The sequence below is a fragment of the Triturus cristatus genome, chromosome 4_1 (genome assembly GCF_964204655.1).
Source record: "Triturus cristatus chromosome 4_1, aTriCri1.1, whole genome shotgun sequence".
Classification (NCBI taxonomy): Eukaryota; Metazoa; Chordata; class Amphibia; order Caudata; family Salamandridae; genus Triturus; species Triturus cristatus.
The window spans coordinates 589,788,078-589,810,741 of NC_140585.1; the positions used below are offsets into that span (position 1 = coordinate 589,788,078).

The 22,664-nt window shown below is 44.6% G+C and overlaps 2 protein-coding genes across 7 annotated transcripts in view; one reads left to right on the plus strand and one right to left on the minus strand.

Annotated features, from left to right (window-relative positions):
- Positions 1–5,493, plus strand: part of DMTF1 (cyclin D binding myb like transcription factor 1) — a 514,121-nt gene extending 508,628 nt beyond the window's left edge. For all 5 annotated transcript variants that reach the window (XM_085652911.1, XM_085652914.1, XM_085652913.1 and 2 more), the window contains one exon: positions 4,461–5,493. In XM_085652911.1, the coding sequence (XP_085509037.1) occupies positions 4,461–4,540 (80 nt within the window). In that variant the 3' untranslated portion in view covers positions 4,541–5,493. The remainder of the gene's footprint in view (positions 1–4,460) is intronic.
- TMEM243 (transmembrane protein 243) overlaps positions 5,306–22,664 on the minus strand; it is a 156,469-nt gene continuing 139,110 nt past the window's right edge. For both annotated transcript variants that reach the window (XM_085652916.1, XM_085652917.1), the window contains one exon: positions 5,306–5,995. In XM_085652916.1, the coding sequence (XP_085509042.1) occupies positions 5,873–5,995 (123 nt within the window). In that variant the 3' untranslated portion in view covers positions 5,306–5,872. The remainder of the gene's footprint in view (positions 5,996–22,664) is intronic.

A 22,664-nucleotide genomic window follows, 5' to 3' on the forward strand; every position in this document is an offset into this window, starting at 1 on the left:
GTGAAGTGGCGAGCATCAATGGTGGTAATGTGGCAAATGTTGGTGGTGCCCCTAGAGCCGCAGCCCGTGACCATGACAGTGACCTTCTTTATTCGTTCTCAGTATCAGAATGCCGTTAACTAATGGCTCCTGCTCGCTCCACCTCCACGTTCAACCCGCGCGCCGGGAATCACGAGCACAGGCACGGAAGGTAGGACGGGGAAGGGACAAAGACAGGGCAAGGTTATGACAGCATATTACAACGGCCAACACTTGTGAACAGTTCTCGGTGCTCTTTGATCGCACCTAGGAGCAACCCTGCGCGTCTGAGGGCAGCTCAATCTTGACGCCTCCCATGGGGCAGAGCAGCGGAGCTTCAAGGCAGCAGAGCTGAGCCCGGAGTCAGATCAGTAAGGAATTGAGGAGGGGGAGCACCAGCTTCTGAGCTGGGGGAAGAGAGACCCCCTCGCCCATTGGAGAGTTCATAAACAGAGGCCTCAGATATAGGGAAAGGCCTGCTGTGCTGCAGCCTTTCGCGGGGCAACTGGGGACCTCACTGCATTACAAGAGCCCGGTACATACTCCACAAACGCCCGCCAACAGCAACACTCCGATGGGCGGTGAGCTTAGAGCCACTGCTCACCCGCTTCCTTCTTGAGCCTTGCAAAGACGACAGCAGGGCAGATACTGCGGCCCAGTTTGAAGCCCATCACCAGCCTGCATGCACTCGCAGTGGGCGGCCCACGAGGAATCGCATATGCCCAGCACTGGACGCATAGACTTGTGGCCATACACACAGACCTTATGGAGAGCCTGTGGAATTGGAAATTAGAGGAAGCGAAAAGCCCACCCCTATTGGTCGGCAAGCCGTGGCTCTACGCACCCAGATTCCCTGGGCCACCTAAAACAGACACCAGTGGTGCTGAGATCACAGCCCCCCAAGAACATAGCGAGTAGGACACTGCAATCTCCCGGTGCGAAGCAGAGGTTGCGCGTACTAGAGCCTGTGCTGCATGACAAGTACACACCCCGCCGGTGCTTGAAGCCCAGAGAAAATAGGCAAATCCTCCCGGAGGAAAAAGAGCAAAACCAAGAGGAGTCGAGCACGACTCCAACTGTGGAGATAGCTGCGCCATCAACAGCGAGACCTGCAGGCGACCCCACATTGTAGGATATACTGCAAACCATAACTGCATCTCGAGAAGCTTTGGAACTTAATATTGACACAATTGGCACTGACCTTAATTTGCTCAAGGACGATCATAAGAAACTGGCAGAGAAGGTGATCAATAATGAGCATTTACCTAGCTAATCTCCCCCTTACTATGAGTACGATGCAAAAGCGCTTACAAATCATGGAAACTAAAGTTCGGACACTAGAGAACAGAGCGGACGATTCCGAAAATCGCTCATGCCACAACAACAACCGAGTAGTGGGCCTGCCGAAGAAAATTGAAAGCACAAATGCAGTACAATATATGGAACAATGGCTGCGCACAGAAGTAGCCCCTCAAGGCCTGTCTGCATTCTTTGCTCTTTAAACAGCACACCGAGTCCCGAACAGACCTCCCCAGCCAGGTGCCCCTCCACGACCGATAGTGGAGAGACTCGGTTACTACAAGGACCACGATTTCATACTGGCGAAGGCAGGCAAGAAAGAAGAGATAAAAGTTAACATTGCTACTGTGCGCATTTTCCCTGACTGTTCCAGGGAGGTCCAAAGATGAGCGTCCTATCAAGGTCAAAAAGAAACTGCGGCAGCTGGACCTCCAATACGCAATGCTCTTCCCAACGAAGCTAAGAGTAGTGACTAATTGGGGTGCAGTTCTTCCAATCCCCGCAGGAAGCAGGGGACTGGCTGGAGGCCCAAAATGGACCAAAGTCCGACATAGAAGGCAGAGGATGGCAACGGCCACACAAGAGCTTCAGAAGCAAACTTACCACGGCAGAGCCTGGCTGCGCCTACTCATGCTGAGGCTCAGCTAGGACGTCGGAAAGCGATAAAGGTCGTGGCCCCAATAAGTGGAAGACAAGCGAGTCAGGAGACACTGGAATAGGGATCCCTCCTTCCGGACTCTGAATCGGACCCTGAATTCAATGCATCTGAGAACTCGAGCATAGAGATGCCCAAGGTCATGCCAGATAACATCATATGACACACTGGTAAAGAGCTGGGGGGAGGCTGTGTCTTTATATGCCGATATACTGCTCTTCTACAGACCTAGCGATATGTCCTGAACAACTATCTTAAGCAGTGCCTCATGTCCATACTTAAACAAGCTGGATGAGGGCCTGGCCACTCAAGGGTGTCACGAGGTACCCCCCGTCATGATACTGAGCAGTGTGGAAGCACTTCCACAAACATTACCACACACTAATGCGGTTTGGACGGGTCGTCCAAACCTGCTTGTCCTGGGGAGGGGGAGTTGGGGCTGTTTTTGATGTTGGGGTTTGGCGAATCCCACATGCAGGATATACAAACTTATTCAGAACACATTGAGAGGGGTGTACAGGACCATACAATGAGCGATGCAAGAAGCCTCTTGCTGCACCGAGAATTTCTATGGCTGGTCGCTTAGCTTGTAAGTAACTGATGTGGAATGTTAGGAGTATGCAGTCAGTGGCGAAGTGATATAAGGTATTCTTTCCTACACAGGAGGTGGGTACACATTGTGCTACTGCAGGAAACACACCTCACCGACAAGGAGGGCCAAACGCTTAGGCGACAATGGAGAGGTCAGACATATTTTACTATATACTCTGCATATGCCAGAGGAGTCCTTATATGGATTCGAGCAGGAGTCTCATTCCAACTAATAGACACCATAGTAGACACTGAGGGCAGATATGTACCAGTGCGGAGTCGACTGGAGGGCAAAGAGTTAACAATGGTAAATATATACGCTCCAAATATAGATCAGGGTGCATTCTTTGCGAACTTATCATGACGACTGGCTCCATTACTAATGACCGCGACGTCAATTGGAGGTGACTTTCACTGTGTGTCTGATAATCTCTTAGATCGATCTCACCCTTCCATAAGGGATTCCCAGACAGTCCGCACAGCCAAAATGTTTACAGATTGGCAACAACAATGGGGACCAGCAGTCACCTGGAGACGCCAGAACCCACAGGGACGGGACTATTCTTTTTTCTCTGGTCTCCATAAAATCCATGCCCGCCTAGATCTTTTCCTTTCCAACCCTGACATACATAGTCTGATTGTCACAATTGAATACCTGTCCCGCACTATCTCTGATCATAATCTGGTAATGTTACAGTTGGGAAGGGCGCATCCTAGGCCTTCAATACTTAAATACAGGCTTAAACCTGAATCGCTGGAGGACCAGGTCTTCCGCGAAACGATTAGGACCAAAATTACCCAATATTTTGCAGAGAACACTGGAACCTCCCCCCCCCCCCCTAGAATGGGATGCCTTTAAGACATTGGCACAAGGTTACTGCATAGCCAAATTCAAAGAAGTTAGACAGACACTACTGAGAGATGTAGAAACGGCTGAAGACTGCCAAAGAGACATGGAGAGTTGGAGGCCGGGCTGCCCCAAGCTCCAACCTGATTTCCTAGCAGCCAAGGAAGAAGTAGCGACACAAGTAGAGAGGCTGCGATGCTTTGATTATGAGAATTACACACACAGGACACACGCCAAGCGGGACAAATTGGGTTCTTTATTAGAATGGCTAGCAAATCCATATAAGAGGGGTTCACCCATTCTGGATATAGAGGACGAAGATGGTTGCTGAGTGTACACACAGGAAGGGATCAAGGATATATTTGCTGGCTACTACCCAGTCATGTACACTAGCTCCCCCACACAAGACTTGCGGGAGTACCTGGCCAGAGGAAGAAGCAGGTGCACTGGGAGGAGATATCAACATATGAGATAGCTGCCACCATTAAGCACATGGCGCGCAACAAATCCCCGGGCACAGATGGGTTCCCAGCAGAGTTCTATGCTACATAGTCCGCTGAGCTAACACCTCACAAACATTTATGAGATGGCTAGATGCTGGTGTTTAAAATGTTCAGTTTTTCATTTTTCCTCTCTATTTACAATTTATAAATCCATTAATATTTATTTTTCTAAGAAGTTGCAGATCCCCAGGGGTCTCCGGAACACAGTTTAAGAACTGCTGTTGTAGATTATGTTGAGTTGAACATGAGCCCTGGGAAGTAGTTGGAGATTACTGAATTGTAAACATCTACTTTGATTGGCCTGCCTCTCTACTGCTGCGCCTAATGTATTGTTTGATTGATAAATTAATGTGTTGTTTAAATGCCTCATATATTGCATAATGTAACAGTGGTTTGTTTAGCTTCTATGTTTTGGTCCTAAGAAGGACAAACTCAAACCAGAAAAGAAAGCTTTAAAAAAAAAAAAACTGTTAGGTTATGTTTTTAAAAAAGAAGATTCCGTTATTTTGTGCTCTGAGATTTTCTAACAAAATGTCTTCAAATCTAGATCCAGTATTGGAGCAGAGTGAAGATAGAGCCCACATCGTTGGATCGTCTGACAGCTCAGGATCACTAAAAAGATGCTGAAGATTTTGTAACTTGTGACTTAAGTAACAGTCTAGCATCTGTATAAGTAGCACTTCACTGTGTGAAGTTGTAGTTGGAGCCAAAAAGAGTTTCTTCTTATGAAGTAATTTTCATGAGAGTGATTTCTTTCTTCTCAACGCCGGATATTTCCACTGGCTATACTCACTTGAATCTATATACCTCAGCTGAAGCCTTGTAAAGTAACTCAGTGCTCCAAACCCAAGTTTGTAAAAATGTGTTATTCTGAGGGGTATAACCTCTTAGAAATTTGACACTATTTCTATAAAGAGGTGATCAACTTTTTTTTTCTCCAAACGGTACTATTTTGCATGCTGCCTTCTGTTCTAAATTATACATCGTGAGGATGGACAGTAATGTATGAGGCGCTTGCAGCAATAAACGAATAAATGCTAGTTTTCACTCGTTACAGTCATCAGTGTTAAATAGAACGGACAAGAAGACTGCCTGTCTGGTAACAAACGTACTTGCACTAAATGCATTTTGGTAAGTACAGAAAAGCCATTTAGTGCTTTCACGTTTCTACTGTGGGATACCTGGAAGGCAAAAAGTAATCAATAAAAACAGTTTCAAATATTTTGATTCCAAGAGAAGCAATTGCTATACACATCCTGCTTTCTGACTGCAGTTCTATGGATAAATTAAGAACAGTAGGCTTTGTAGTTTATTTCCAGAAGTTAGACGTTCCACAAAGACTGCAGCCTGGCTTACAAGAGTGGGACATAATTGTAAATAAAAACGCAAAAACGTGTGTAAATTATTTTATTTATTTCTGTAATTTAACTTTTATATTCAAAGCTCGTCTTTCACAGTTCAATAAAACAGTTTTGTTAATGTGCAATTAATTTGTCACTTTAAACTGTTGTATAGTGAACGGGAACAACTGTAAAATCAGTTTAAACAAAATAAAGAATATTTGTGTTAATGCACTCTAAGATGCCATACATTCAGATCGTTTTATACAGCTTTGCAATGTCTATAATCGTGTACTAAAAATTGCAGTTTTGGTTTTTCCATTTTAGAAAAAACGTTATGTGCTTTTTTTTTATTAAACATTGGCTACACTGAAATAGCGTTTTAGTGCAGTTTTGGCTCTAGGGAAAAGAATACTGTGCAGTGTACTTTGTCAAATGGCAGTAACTTCAAAAGCAGAGGGGCTCGTTGTTAGTCCACGACAACGTTTTCACTCTACCTGGAAAAAACAATTTGTGTCTTCTGCCTCGTTTTTGTAACCATTTCCGTAGCCTTTGTGGTCATTTCAGTCTTTAATACAAAATGCTCTTGGTACAGCCTCATATCCCGAGATTTGTGGAGTTATTTTCCCACATCGTGGAAGTACAAATTGGCACATATGCATAACAAGACGATGCAGAATGAAATGTAGTAAATCAAATTTCTAAATTTAGGTTCCAGGTCTCCTTGTCGATACCAGAATATCTGGATGTGGGAGAAAAAACGGCTAGAATTAGAGACTACAAACTGCACGAAAAAAAATAATTAGATCACAGTTTTACAATCATTCGCTTCCTTTCCAATAATCGGGTTAGTCACTTTATCTTACATTAGGCTTTTTCCCCAATTAGTATGTTCCTTCAGCAAGGCTAAAGCTTAGAATGGAAATACGAAAACCGGCTCTCAAATGAAGAACTACAGGAGCATACCTTGTCGTCTACAATTAAACTCTCACACACACATTTAATTTCAGATAGCTTTAAAAAATATTCTAATCCTGGAATTAAGCCAGTTATAGTGGAAGCGCACACATAAATTACTTACCTGAAAGTTATTTAGTATTTACTCTGGTAATGTCACATTGTACTAGTCTAGGGTGTGGATGAATCAGTAAAACACCTTTTATGACAAATTTCATTAGGAACAAACTAACACCACATATACCCTTGCCACGGCCCGATGCTGCTCCAAAATACGAAAGACTGACAGAAAGCAGAGACTTGAAGTTTTAGGCAAATAATGTATTCACGTTCATACTGCCGCTTTGAGACGGGCCCACTTAGCTTCACACAGCAACAATACATATAGATCACGTAAGCACAAATGACCAAGATACTTACCTTCAGTTACACTCTCTCTGGTGTGTACTCTTAACTGCAGATTCCTCACTTTAGAATATCTCCCAGATTGGATCTGCAGATGTTTCCACAACAGTGTTCCCACGTGCCACTGTTTGGCATCATGCATCTCCGCTTTGGCCCCCGAACCACTGCCCTTGGAGTGAGCAGAATTACAGACAAGCATCACTTCTGTGCACCGATGACCGTTCTTTACCCTTTCCGTACCTTCAGACAGGGAGCATGGCCAATTGTTGTTGATCGTTTGCCGCATGCTAACTATGGACGTTTTTAGAAGTTGGGAAGCCACCCCATAGAATGAGGATGTTGGAGGGCAGTAAGTAATGTGCAGTTAGACAAGAGTATCCACCCGAAAGAGCATTTACCAAGGTAAGTTACTTGCTCTTCTGATGGACACTTCTAGCTGCAGATTCCTCACCTTGGAATAGATACCAAAGCAGTATTTCCCCCAAGGTGGAGGGTTGGTGGAGTGAGCTCAGACCAAAAAGTCTTTCATGACTAAGCAGGCGAAATGTCTTTCCTGCCGAATCTGGGTGTCAAGGCAGTAGTAGTTTGTGAACATATGCACTGATGACCATGTCACAGGCTGTCAGAGGTCAAAGATAGGCACTCCACATGCCAGCGTAGGGATAACAGCTTTAGCCCTGGTGAAATGCACTTCCCAGAGGCTACTTCTTGGCCATTGTGTAGCAGATCTCAATGCAGAGGACTAGTCACCTCTACAGGGTCCTTTTCTGCACCTCCTTCCCTTTCTTTGCTCCGAGAACCCCACAAAAATCTAATTGTACCAAGGACCATCACTTGGCCAATGTAAAAACATAACACTTTTTTTGGGTCCAACTGATGGAGTCCCTCCTCCTCTTTTGAGGGGGAGCAAAGAACTCTGGTAGAGTGAAGGGGTACCACAATTTGGAAGGGAGTCACAACTTTAGGTAAGAAGCCCACCGAGTCCTCACATACTTGTCTGGTGAAAAAGGTGAAGTAGGGTGGTTGTACTGAAAGTGCCTGTCGTTCACTCCTAGGATAAGCTGACATAATAACAATGAGAAGATTGTCTTTAAGGTCAGGAGTAGCAGTGAGCAGCTATGCATCAGCGTAAAGGGAGTATATTTGAGAAATTTCAAGACCACATTATGATGCCACTGAAGCATCAGAAACCGCATGGGAGGAAACCTATGTCAAACCTTTAATGCACCTCATCATCACAGCAAGTGATTTTAACAAGGGCGGTTGGTCCGGCAAACTCAAAAAACGCTGACAAATAACCTTGTATAGTACATATTGCAAGGCCTTGCTGGACTAAAAATAATAGCAAATAAAAGGACACTTGACAGCTCGCCGCACCGGGTCACAAATTTGTCCCAGTGCCTGACATATGGATTTGTGGAGTGGTGTCAGGCAGTGAGAATGACATCTGCTACTTCAGGCAGCAAATCAAATGCAGCCAATTGCCTCTGCTCAGTATCCATGCATGTAGATACGGCTGGAGTGCCCTGCCCCATTGCTGAGATTCCATTCAATCACCCGGGTCCAAAGCAAAGACAATCTGGGCCAATATGAGCACCCTGAATCTATCCTGTAGAAAGGCACTAAGAGGATGGAGGTTCCAGATATGCCTGAGGTCCTTTATCAGAATGAGGAAATAGTGAAAGTAGCAACCCTGCCTTTCTCAGAGTCCAATACCTTCTCCAGTGTACAGGCTCCTGTAGGTGGATGAGCAAGTGCCCCTCTGAAATCCATTATGGTGTGAGAGGGGTATTGGGTAGAAAGAAAAAAAAAAAGTAAAAGCCATCTGTCCGGTGTGATGGATCACCAACCCAAGAGGAAATGTTGGATCCTCCACCCCTCGTACTGGGGGGTTATAAACTCCCGAGTGCAAACTTAAACAGTTTGTTGGCTGGTGTAGCAAGAGGAGGAGTTGGAAAGTTGGTGACCCTGCCAGTTTTGCAACTGCGGCCTGGAAGGACTGGTTGTCTGCTGCATTATTGGTTGTGAAGGCTGGCTCACTCAATGTCATCTCACTAAAGCTGCCTTTTAAATTTCCAATAGTCGTGAAGAAAATATTTTGTAGGAGCCATGAAGTGATTTCTCCCATGCACGGCTTGAAAAGAAAATGAGGGACTTATCCTCTTGGAAGTCAGGAAACACAACGTATGCTTGTTGAACTTGTTTTTAAAAAAAGCTCTGTTGATAAAAACTTGTCTCTAATAAGAAAATCTTGAAGCTCTGGTGATTAAATAACATACACGATCAGTTACTGTGACAGCGACTCTTTCAAAAAACAAAGTGTGCATCTTAAAAAGGGAATATCTTGCTACTCAGCCAACGAGAGAGTAATAGCAGTAGGTTGTTCCCAACGCTTACGTCTTTGCTCGGGCCAGGTGGTTACAATGGCTGAATAGGAGTCCAGGATCCAGTTAAAAAAAAATAAGGGGGAGCCCTCTTTGTCTGACTCTCCCATCAAGGCCAAAGCAGACATTGGCAGCACCATGGACATGATTCATAAAAAGTTAGCGGAGGTTCACGATCTTGCTAAGTCCACCAAACAGAATACGGACACTATGCAGCTAGAACTAACTGCCATCCGGGCGGACATGAGTATTCTTAATTCTAAGATAACATCAGCGGAACAAAGTATTAGCGATGCTGAGGATCTCTTTTAAAACTTGCAAAGATTTGAAGTCACTTAGGGATCTGACATCCAATCTTCAAAAACAAACAGCCGAACTTGAAGATAGAAATAGGAGGGGTAACATAAGAATTCTAGGTGTTCCGGACGTTTTCGAAGATGCTGCAGGATCTTGTTTAGCCTTCCTGGAATAATGGTTACCTCAGTTCACTGGTCTAAAGATCTCCAACCCTCTAGAGATTGACCGAGCACACAGAATCCCTACTTTTAACTCTGCATCACGACAAACAACTCGTCCTATCATTTGTAAGCCATTGAGATTTCAACACACTGAAGCTATCCTCAACTATGCCCATAAAACTAAACAGCTCATCTGGAATGGCCACAAAATTATTTTCACGCAGGACTACTCTAAACCTACTGTGGATACAAGGAAAGGCTTCCTCAGATTGCGTGATAAGCTTAGAGGTAAAAATATCATGTTCTCCTTTGTCGTCCCGTCTAAATTTAGAATCATTATTTATACTAAATGCTCCACCTTCATTGGTTATCTGTTCTCACATTAAGTGTGTTTTACAAAGTCTTTGGTCAGGTACAAACACACTGAGGAGTCTCTATATTATAGGAAATGTCTATTCTGGCACATTTGTCGAACGTTAATAGATTTAAAATTGCAAGAAATGTTCTTTTCTCCTTGGTAACAGTCTGACCCACGATTTGGTTGGTTTATTTTTGTTATATAATCCGTTTTGATGTATACTGTATACTCTGGAAGGCTTTATAACTTTAGTTTAAGAGAGACTCCATTTGACGGTGAGATGCTCCTGCCGTCGCAGCTCCTACTTTCGAGGTATGCAAGGAAGGGTGGGAAGGTGAGGGGAGGTCGAGGGAGAATGTCCAGAAGTGGAGTTTTGTCATTGGCTGTGTTGAGATTTGCTCTTCCGATAGTCTCAGTTGTTTATCATTTCTTGTTAGTATTTTTTTTCTGTTTTCTTTTCTCTCTTTTGTTATATTGCTCTCTCTCTTTTCTTCTGTTCTCTGTCTTTTCTCTATCATTAGCCGGGCAGTATTTTGGCCCTACTAGACAAGAGTACTTATGTGCTATTTCATACATAATTATCGTTGGCATTTATTGCATCTTTCTTGCAACGACAGTTTATAGTGATGCTGTGATTGCGTTTTATGGAAATGTCTTAATGTGCACTGTGGAAGTTAGCACCTCTTCTATAACGCACATGTTTAGTACAGCTTGTTATCAAGCATACTCATGATGGCACAACCTAGGTTATGCAATATTGCAGAAGATCTCAATATAATTTCATTAAATGTTAAAGGGCTCAATCACCCATTTAAACGCCAGACAATATTTGATTATTTAGTCAAAACCAAAAGGGACATTTTACTATAAGAAACAAAATTATCTAAAGAAGATGCTACTTTTATTAAGAATAATTGGATTTCACAAATGGCTTGTTCACCGGCGGATCATAAAAGGAAGGGGGTGATCACCTTTATCGCTAAAAAGGCGAATGTCTCGTTAGAATTACAAACTCAAGTCAGTGATGGTAGACTTTTAATTACCCAGGAAAGGAGAAGACCTCATACACTTGGTGAATATATATGGCCCTAACACAGATGATCCGGACTTTTGGGAGGGTATATCAAAAACTATAGAGGATCTTCCTCAGGAGGATCTTATCATAGTTGGTGGTGATTTTAATATTCCGTTAGATCCGATAATCGACAGACAATCCAATTGCAAATACCACCCGCCAGGTCGCATGCCATAGTTCACAATATATGTTCTAAATTTAACATCAAAGATGCATGGCGTTTTCAACACCCGGATTCCAGAGACTATACTTTTTACTCCGCTCCACATAATTCATATACTAGAATTGATTACATTCTCATTTCAGGCTCTTTCACGCATTTAATTGAACAATCAGATATATTCCCTAAGCTGGTGTCGGACCATTTGTGCGTTAGTGTTAAACTGGCGGGCAGTCATAACGAACCTTCGCCAAAAAGATGGCGCTTCAATAATGATGTTTTATCAGACCCTGAGGAAAAAAGAAAATTGAAACTAACGTTAATACCCTATGGGCTGCTCTGAAAGCCACCATTAGGGGAATAATAAATATTGAAATTAAAACAAAAATAAGCATATTAATGCTGAATTAGTTAAATTAGAACTCTAAATTAAAACCCTGGAGTCCTCCCATGCCATCTCCTTAAAAGATAATTATATCCTTGCATTACTAAGGCAAAAGAAATATGAATATAATAAAATTCTGAATGGGCAGGAGTATGGGTAAACAAATTTGAAGCCCTTAACCTTTGTGAAGCCAATAAGGCGGGCAAACTACTTGCTTCATATCTTAAGCACAAATAGAATCAGAATGTTATCTCGCCCATCAAGGATGTTAGCGATCATGTACACACAAAACGGAAAGATATTCTAAACATCTTTAAATCCTTATATGAGGATTTATATAAAAAGGGTCAGGAACTTAACTCAGAGAATTGTACCCAATATTTGAATAGAGTCAGATTGCCCCAATTGACTGAAACAGACAAACTAGCATTGGGAAAACCAATCCCTGCTGAGAAGGTTACAAATTCGGTAAAAACCTTGAAAGATAATGCCCCGGCCCAAGACTGTTTTACAGCCGCTTTCTATAAAACTTTTTCAGACCAACTACAACCAACCATGCTGAGAGTTTTTAATAATATAGCTAGTGAAGGGCGTACGACTGACTCCATGACAGAAGCCAACATTGTAGTCATACCTAAAGAAGGAAAAGATCCTTTTCTCCCAAAGAACTGTAGACCAATATCCCTCATTAATGTTGATTGTAAAATCTATTAAAAAATCTTAGCTACAAGACTTAATAATGTTCTGCCACATTTAATAAGTAGGTTTCCATAAAAGTCGCATGTCTAACAATAACACTCGATTGCTATGTCAGGTTTTAGAAAATGCTGCGTTTAAACCAGATCCGGCTATTGCTATTACATTGGATGCAGAAAAGGCCTTTGATAGTCTCTTGGGCCTTTTTAAAACAATGGATGTATACGTTTAATTTGGTAGAATCATATATAAAAATGGTAATGCCCCTTTATTTAGCGCCATCGGCTCATATTGCGATTAATGGATCTCTATCGGAGTCTTTTACTCTTCAACAAGGATCTAGACCGGGTTGCCCCTTGTCCCCATCTTTGTTTTTGCTGGCGGTGCGACCGTTAATTCAGGATATTAAGATGAATTCGGATATAAAGGCGGTAAGTGTTCAACATATTCAGGTTAAATTAGCTGCCTATGTGGATGATATCCTAATTATGACTGAAAATCCTGGTCCTTCAGTTACTGTCTTGATGGCTACGATCGCAGAATACTCCATACACTCAGGCACAAACTTAATAGAGACAAATCGGAAGTGAAACCTTTGAACGTGCATTGCACCAAAGACATTTTAGGTAATTCGGGCCTGGCATGGCAATCGGGATATATAAAATATTTAGGGATCGAATTTGGTTGCAATATTATTGATACTCTGCATCACATTGAGAAAGTAACTTAGGAAAGGATCACAAAACGTTTGGATTCTTGCTCACCAAAATTCATAACATGGTGGGGAAGGGTAGAAAGTATTAAAATGATGATCACACCTTTGGTAAATTATCTTATAAATATGCTCCCACTTCTCTTGACGGAGGACTTTCACCATAAACTAGACATCCTACTTACAAAGTTTTTATGGTGTGGTAAAAAGGCTCGAATCAGTATAAAAAAACTGAGACTTGAAAAATCCTTGGGTGGAGTAAATCTAGCGGATTGTAAATTATATCAATCAGCGTTTCTTGCAAAACAGGGTTCCTATTGGATTTCACCCCCTGCCCACTATAATCCGGTGTGGTTAGATGTAGAAAAATCCATTCGTGATAATCTTAATCCTCTGGAATTACTCAACTCTAACCAGCTCTATCCAAACAGATCTAAATCTATTTTCAAAAACACAAAATTGGCACTTTTGCTGATAGATAAGAAATTAGACACAAGTATTAGGTGTTCTAAGATGGAATCTTTATGGCTTAACTGTAGAGTACTATACAAAGGGAAGGAGTAGTTTCTTACCTGTAACTCCAGTTCTCTTGTAGGGGTATTTCCGTGATAGTCAATCATGTGAATAGTCCCGCCCATGTGCGTGGACCCTGGAGCACTTCATTAGATACATCTTCTTAAGTTATCATCTTCTGCCTTTTTTCAGGAACTTAAGAGATAAAAAGACAATAATGCAGCTTAACCAACTAGGCTACACTGGCCATTACTTCATCTTGAAGTGAAAAAAGATAGCCAGTTTAACTTTCAAATTTAGTGAGTTTCACACATAGAAAACTCCCCTTCACAAAACTCCTTTTTCATGATAGAGATGAAAAGGATTGGACAGAGAAGCCCCCATAGGCTGCCATTATATGTCTGCAAATGGATACCGTGCCTTTAAGAGTCTCCAGAGACCCCCCGGTATCCCATGATGCACAGCCAGAGGCAGTTATTTTTGAAGGCGTAAGGAAGCAGAGTCTGCTGAGTCTTCGGTACCTCTGTTTCTGCCACCGGGGAGGCGGGCGGGTTGCTTATGACTAACGGAAATACCCCTACAAGAGAACTGGTGTTACAGGTAAGAAACTACTCCTTCTCTTGTAGGGGATTTCCGTGTATAGTCATAATCCTGTGAATAGACTAGCAAGCCCATCCCAAAACAACACCCCAGCGGTGGAAGAAACACAGAACAAACGCACGATTGTGCAAAAAGATTCCGAAGTGAAACCTGCCCAACCTGAGCATCTGCCCTTGCATCAGTGTCTAGGCAGTAGTGCTTGGTAAATGTATGGACTGACTTCCAAGTGGCAGCCTTTACAGATTTCTGAAATAGGTACGTTACGAAGTAAAGCAGCAGTATCTGCTTTACCTCTGGTACAGTGAGCCCTGGGCTTACTAACAAGAGTCTTGTTGGCTTTCTTATAACACAGCTGAATACAGGAAACAATCCACCTAGAAATTGATTGTTTAGAGGTAGCTAGACCAGTTCGGACCGAGCCCCAGTTCATAAATAACTGGTCTGATCTACGGATATCCTTGGTCTTGTCGAAACAGAACTTCAAGGGAATGAAGGGACCTCTCAGCAGCAGAAGAGAGATTCTGAAAGAATGTAGGCAATGTAATAGTTTGGTGCACATGAAACTCTGTAACTACTTTAGGTAGGAACTTAGGCTGAGTCCTCATAACTACCTTAGAGGAATGAAAGACTGTATAAGTCTCTTTACAACATAATGCCTGAAGTTCGCTAACCCTGTGGACAGAAGTTATGGCCCCAAGGAATGCCGTCTTCCAAGACAGATGTTGAAGAGAAGCCTTATGAATGGATTCAAACGGTTCCCTCATCAGTCGAGAAAGAACCACCTTGTGCTTGCAAGGAGGCGAAGGACACCTAATGGGAGGAAATACTTTCTTCAATCCTTCAAGAAAATCTCTGATGACTGGGATTTAAAAAAAGGAAGTTTGTGAAGGACATTTCGTACAAGCAGTTAAAGCTGCCAGGTGAACTTTAATCAAATGAAACTGAAGGCCAGATTGAGCCAAGTGTAGCAAGTAAGGAAGGATGACATCTTCCTTGAAGGAGGTAGGATCCACATTCTTAGATGCACACCAGATGCAAAATCTCTTCCCTTTATATGCATGGGACGTGCGTGTAGATGGTTGTTTAGCCTCCTTCAATATCTCCATACACCCGAGGGAGATTCAAATGTCCGTACTGTACTAACTCAGGAGCCATGCGGCCAAATTCAACGACAAGAGATTGGGGTGCAGCATCTGTCCGCCAAACTTCGTTAGAATGGCCAGCCGGCATGGAAGACGGAGATGTGGCAGGAGTGACAGGTGAAGCAGGTCTGTGAACCACCACAGAGCAATGAGGAACATCTTGACCCGTGATTGTGAGAGCTTGATCAGTACTGTCGGGATCAGGGGAATTGGCTGAAAAGCGTAGAGAAAGCCGCCTGACCAGTTGATCCACAGTGCATTCCCCAGAGTACCTGATTGGTAAAACCTGGAGGCGAAGACGCGGCATTTGCTGTTTTCCGCGGTAGGGAACAGATCGACCTCTGGAGTACCCAATCTTCTGAAGATGTCTCTCACCACTTTGTTGTTTATGACCCATTTGTTATTTTCTTGAATGAGTCTGCTGAGCACGTCTACCTGAGCATTTTGAACACCTGGGAGGTGAGTTGCTGTGATGGTCAGGTCCCTGGCCAACAGCCAGTTCCAGATGGCCTGTGCTTCCAGAGATAACGCTCAAGATCTCGAGCCCCCCTGCTTGTTGAGGTAGAACATCGTGGTCGTATTGTTCGTCTGGACAAGTAGGGAACTGGTGTGAAATGACAGCTGAAAAGCTTTCAGCGCCAAATGGACTGCTCGAAGTTCCAGGAAGTTGATGTGGTACTTGGCCTCTTTCCTGGACCACGTGCCCTGTATCTGAAGGTAGTCGGAATGTGCACCCCAGCTGTGGAGAGAAGCATCCGTCACTATGGCTTGCGTCGGTATCTCCTTGTAGAAGGGAATCCCCCGAAGGAGATTGCGTGGAGAACACCACCATCGGCTGGACTGGAGAGCCTACGGAGACAGCTGAATCCTGCGTTCCCAATCCCACCGTTTCTGGTCCCACTGATCCTCCAGACATTCCTGCAGGGGTCTCATATGGAGGCGTGCGTTCAGAGTGAGGAAGATACAGGAGGACATGGAGCCCAGGTGAGAAGACACCTTCCTCACCGTCGGGGAGGGCATGGTCATGAGAGCCTGAGCCTTCCGAAGGATCGATAAGCGTTTGCTGTGTGTGTATCGATGGTGGTTCCCAGGTACTGTAGACATTGGACAGGAGTCGAGACCGACTTCGTGAGGTTGATGTGGAGGCCCAAACGAAGTAGGAGATTGGAAGTCCGATTGAAATGCAGTTGTGCTTCCTGAGACGTAGCTGCCTTGATCAGCCAGTCGTCCAGATACGGGTAGACAAACACCTTGTTCTTCCTTAGATGTGCAGCGACCACGGCCATGCATTTGGAAAATGTCCGGGGCGCTGACTTCACGCCGAAAGAAAGCACGGAGTATTGATAGTGGCTGTTGCCCACAGTGAATTGCAGGAACTTGCAATGTTTCCTCGCTATCGGCACGTGAACATATGCATCTTGCAGATCTATTGCGCATAGCCAGTCTCCCTGATGAAGTTAAGGGTAGATTTGATGCAAGGACAACAGTCAAGGATGGGTCTGAACTAGTTCTGGTCTTTCTTGCAGATTAGAAAGAACCGAGAATACAGTCCTGTCCCTTTCTGTGCCAGAGGAACCAGTTCTATCGCCCTTTTCTGTAAGAGGGTGTTGGCCTCCCTCTGCAACTCGGGTAGCATGTATCGTGAGCAAGTTGGAGGAATTCAAGGAGGAGGGCTTGTAAAACGTAGCAAGTATCCACTGCGAACAATATTCAGCACCCAATTGTTCTGAATTATTTTCTGCCACTCTGCCAGATAATTTTGAATGCCTCCCCCCCCACCGGAGTGGGTAACAGACGAGGGGAAAGAAACCCTTCAGGGCTTGGAACCAGCAGGGGCCTTGTCCCCTTGTCCAGACTGCTGGTTGGACCGTCCTCGCGACTGGCGTTTCTGAAATGGCTGAAAAGACCGCTGAAACTGCTGTTGTTGGTTGGACTGATGGCCCTGAGATTGTTGGAACCTCTGGGAGGAATAACACCGTTGGAAAGGTCGGAAGGTTTTTCGCTGCTCTTTAGTTTTCTCTAGACCTATAGCCTTCAAAGTCTCCATTTCAGTCTTCATGCGGGCCATCTCGTCATCCGCATGGGAGCCAAAGAGAGTCAAGCCAGAGAACGGTAGATTTGAAATGCGCTGTTGCGCCTCCGGCTTCAGCGATGTAAGACTAAGCCAAGCATGACTCAGTAGAGCAATTCCGTGGCAATACTCGTGAGCTGACAGGAGTGAAGTATCCGCTGCAGCGCTGATGGCTTGATTTGAAACCATCGGGCCCTCGTTCACTATCTCCTGAAAATCTTCCCGCTTGTCCCTGGGTAGGAGGTCCACAAATTGATGAAGTGACTCCCACAGGGATCCGGCATACCGGCCCAGCAAGGCAGTAGAACTGTCCGCCTTCATGGATGTAGCCGCGGTATTGCAAAAGTTTCTCCCCACCGTATCCAGCTTACGGCTTTCCTTATCCGGTGGTACCGTGGAAGTCGGTGCCGTAACATGCTGTTTCCTTGCCGCCACCACGATGACAGAGTCCGGGGTGGGTTCCAGTCGGAAGAAAGCAGGATCCGAATCAGGTGGGCGATATTTCTTCTGTAACCTGGAAGGTGCAGGTTTTATAGAAGATGGTGTCAAGAATCCATAGCTGGTTCCACCAAACCAGGCACCAACAGAAGCAATGGACAAGATGTTTGTCTCTGCTGGAGAGTTTCAAATATCACTGATGTTGACGGCACAGGAGTAGACGGGAATGTTAAAGTTTGACGCCCCTCTGACCAGAACCGCCTGAAACATGGAGATATCATCAACAGGAGACACTCTCTGAGGAGGAGAATCAGTTAGAGTAGGCGAGTACCTCCCCGTACTCGAGGAAGATGTATCCCTGGTATGCCGGGAGAGAGACCTCTCTTAGCGATGGTGATGAGATCGTGTGGAACACCGATGGCGCCTATGGGAACGATGTCTCAGCCGAGACCGTGATCTTGGTCTTCGAGGCTCTTCAGGACGCATGAGCTGAGGAGCCGTGGGCTGAGGCAGAGGCGGCGGTGGAAGAGGAGGAGGAGGAGGAGGTGGCGGAGGACTTGGTGGTGGTGGCGGTGTCACTGGCAGGGCCACCGGTTTACGAGGAGCAGGAGGCGTCCTTGATGGTGAATAAGTACGCGAGTACTCCGAACCTGAAGAAGAGACCAAACTCCTCCGTAGCTGGCTGTGAAGAAGGCACCCCTGGACTCAACGTCAGAACTCCCCACTCGCCGTCTATCTACTGCTAGACAGTGAGCGTTCACGTCATCTGGAACGAGAACTCCCTGTCGACATGGACAGGCTCACTACAGAGCGAGTCCCAGAACGGTACGTCGGCGTTGACACCGCTACGTCGACCTTCTCCTCTACCTTCTCGTAGACGGCGATCAGCGGCAACGCATCGACGGCGACCGCCGTTGCCTGTGTGACTCCGATCGACGACGATGATTATGTCTTGACTGCGATCTTCGTTGAGTCGACGTTGAACGCGGGGACACCCGCAACGGCGATCTCGTCTGAGACCTCGCCGTTCTTCTCCTCAACGTTGATAGTCGACATCGCTTCGACCCAGAGCCCTGAGTCGACTGAGCGCATATCTGCTCTCGACGTCGTCTTCGACGTCGATCGGGACCGGCGTCGTTTTTCCACCATTTTTTGACTGGGGAGCCCCCCCAAGAGGTTGAAGCATGGGTTTTGGTAGAGGACCCTCTCCTTGCCCAGAGGCTGTAGATGCTGCTTTCTGTCTTCTCAGCTCCAACCCTTGGAGCCGAATCTTCTCCCTGTCACGCAGGGTGCGCCTACAAAAGGTCTTGCAAATAGAGCAGGTGTCAGGGACATGAGAGACCGGCAAACACAGAATACAGACTCTGTGTGCATCAGACTTGGCCTGCTTCCTACCACAGTCAGGACACTTGTCAAACAGAGAAGGCATTTTGACAAGCAAACTGTAGAAATTCTGGCAAAAAAGTACAGCAGAAGGTAGATAAAGGCCAACGACGTCGAGTGAAGCTGCAAAAATCCAAATACAGAATTACATTTTGAGTGAAATACCAAAAAAAGTAGAGCTCAATGCTCCAGGGTCCTGCTAGCAGGAGCCGGAAAAAAAACCTGAAAGTAACTACCTCTGGAGACTCTTAAAGGCACGGTATCCATTTGCAGACACATAATGGCAGCCTATGGGGGCTTCTCTGTCCAATCCTTTTCATCTCTATCATGAACAAGCATTTGCAATCCAATAGGTCTCGCAGTTACGGGAGTTTCAGCTATTGGCATTGTAAATAACAATGCCTTTTATTTATGTTTAAAAAAAAAAAAAGGCATTATTATTTGCAACAAACTCGCATAAATGCGAGACCTATTGCATTACAAATGCTTGTTACTCGTGTGAACACTACCTGGGCAAAGGGCTGACCTGGCCAGTATGCCTGTATCAACTAACTTTCTTTATATAACACGCCTCCTTGCGATAAGAACCTGCTTCACGACAGCCGTGGAGCAGGCCATCCAGTCCGGATGCGCCGGACCAAAAGGCGAAAGGGAGGCAACGCCGACAGTTCATTTCCAACGGCAGGCCACCGTTTAGCATAAACGGTGACGCCAGCCAAATGAAATGAGGGGCGGGGCTTAAGCCCTTTTCTGAAATCCATCTCTCACAAAATTTCTCACCAGCGAGTAGCACATGCGCTGCAATGCAGATGAGACCTAAAAACATAAGTGTGAATCCCTTTGCTCTATCTGGTGGACACCCCAAGGAAGAAGCAAACTGAAGGATTTGCAAGCCCTAATCCCACAGAACAAGTATCCTTCTGTGGCAGTCTCAACATATTGTAATGCAGTACGATTCTAACTGGTCCCTGTTAAAATGGCAGGCGTAGGTCTAAATTTTACACTCAATCTCACAGAAGGTGCAGAGGACTTTGCATTTGAAGGGTGCAAACCAGTAGAGACCCCAATTTATTTATCAGGGAAATTTGGTGTCCTGGTCTCATGGCCATATAGCTAAAGGAGTGAGCTGGTAATTTTGGTTAGTCAATTAACTCTCACGTGAGAGTTGAATGGAGCAACATCAGGAACAACCTGTACAAGCATTTACAAAGTCAATAATTTTCAGCTTTAAAAACGCAGAACTTTTGGCTTTGCCATTTCTTGTTGGCACTAGTATGCAAACTCATGCGTCAAGGCGCATGTGTATCTTAGGCAAAGGTGACGAGAGCAAGGAAACAAGTGCCCTCCCATGGAGTGCTCAATAAAAAATAAAAAAGTCCCCTCGAGTACGTTGAAGAGGGATTCACCTCATCCACTCAGAACACCATGAAACCGAAATGCTCCCGGGTACCACAAACACAAGAGTAAGGAGTAAATCTATCAAAACGAGAGCCGACACCTGAGGCAAACAATACAGCCCTACAATAATGAACACGGGCTGACTCAATGCCCACTCTCAGTATATGTTAATTATTGAAAACAATAGGTCTGCATACAGACATCTTATGGAGCAAGACTTAAAAATGACCCAGCCCTAAAGATGAGAGGGAAGGATTAGCTTCACACATTTTATGTGGTGTTATTTTTGGCTGCTGTTTAGTCCCTGCTGTGCCTGATACACGAGGAGTTTTCATTCATCGATTCCTGTCTTTCACATATGCTTCAATAAGTTAGATGAAGAGTGATGTGTAGCAAAATATGTCACACATTCTAGCTGGTTGTTGTTACTCTATGTGAAAGGTATTTCACAGAAACTCTATCTTTGCAACTTTTGCTTCAAAATATATTAGGAGGCCAGAAGGAAGAATTTGGTTGAATGAAGGCATGAATGGATGGAGGAATGGGCTTTTATAGCAAACTCACGTATACTGAGTCGCACAAACACTTGATCACCTGAAGTACTGTGTGCATGTAGCACTTTGGGGGTTTTCTGTGCACAACAGAAACTTCATCTTGCCACGGAGGTTCTCAGGTCGCACATTCTATACATATACTCTTTGAACTTCAAGGATTCATCCCAAGACTTAACTTAGAGATACCAAGAGGATGCATAAGCTTACCCTATGTTACTTGTAATTCTTGGTTGCCACATCAACCAATCCGGTCAATCAGAATACTTGCTTTTTTTTTTTACAGCATTATGCAAATTTCACAAATGTATATAGCCAAGAAAACTCTGACCACAAACCATTACCAAGGAACCCCAATTAACCATCATTTTTTTTTTTAGGTTTGGGTCAGCTACAGGAATATTTTAGTCTCACCTTCATTATATTGGATGTTTGGACATATCCTTTTTCTGCCACTGGAATGCATGAAGGACTATTTTATGTCTAAAGAGTACCCTCTTTCATCACAGATTTAATTATTTCTCTCATCCATGCCATGTTTACTCAAAGCAATCCCTTTTCCTATCTGTTGGGCACTATAGCAGGCTTTTAGTTTTTTTATTCTCACAGCGCTCAAGTGAGATTGTGAAGCTTATTGGCTTTGACAATGCTTGTTTGGGGGGAGTGGACGGTTGATGTGTGACCTGTATAGGAATGCAGGGGAGAAGAGCTTGTGGGACATGGGGATGTGTCAAAAAAAGAAGATTAAATAATGGCATAAAAAAACCAGCAGTGAGTACGGGTCTGACAGAACGCGCTCGTATTTATCCCACCACCACACAGAAACGCGTTCCTCTAGTCACCGTTTCCGTACTGAGAGGGAAGCCAGAAGGGTCAATTCTGTGTTTGCGCGTTAGCAGGAAACTAGATAGACGAGTATTCAAGTCTGTGCTCAAACACAGTACAGCAAAGACCTGCTTTAGCTTTATTTCTGTGTAGGATTTTTCACAGATGGCGAATTAGAGTGCTCTTAACACCTTTACTTTTTTTGTGACATGTACACCTGTTTGTCAACATATTCAAACGGCTTAGAAACTTTCGGGATGTCAAGAGAAGGCGCCGTCTACATATAATTTTCGCCACGGGAAGAAAGCATTTATTGCGGCACTGAAAGCGATCGCGAAAGCGATCGTTAGTTTAAAAAAAAAAACACGCCCGCTAGTGGTGCGCACACGCCCCACAGCGAGCCATATGTTTTCAATTATCGCGCCCGTGTCTGGGCACGATAATTGAAACCACATGGGCTTTGGTGCACGTAACAAACACCAATAGCCCATTGGGAGGAGCAATGCGCCCGCCTTTGGCCTATTGCATGCTCTGTTTAAAAAAATACACGCACTCAAAGCCCAATAGCGGAACCCAAAAGCGTGTGCGATTCCAGGGTCAGTTTTCAAACCCCGCACAAAGGCTCTCGCTTGCGCAAGCAGTGCTGCGCCCTGCAACGCAGGGCGCGAGCCCTAAAAACGGAGTTTTGTGAAGGGGAGTTTTCTATGTGTGAAACTCAGTACAATTGCTAAATTTGAAAGTTAAACTGGCTATCTTTTTTCACTTCAAGATGAAGTAATGGCCAGTGTAGCCTAGTTGGTTAGGATGCATTATTGTCTTTTTATCTCTCAAGTGTCTATGCAGGCCTTCCTGAAGAAAGGCAGAAGATGACAACTTAAGAAGATATATCTAATGAAGTGC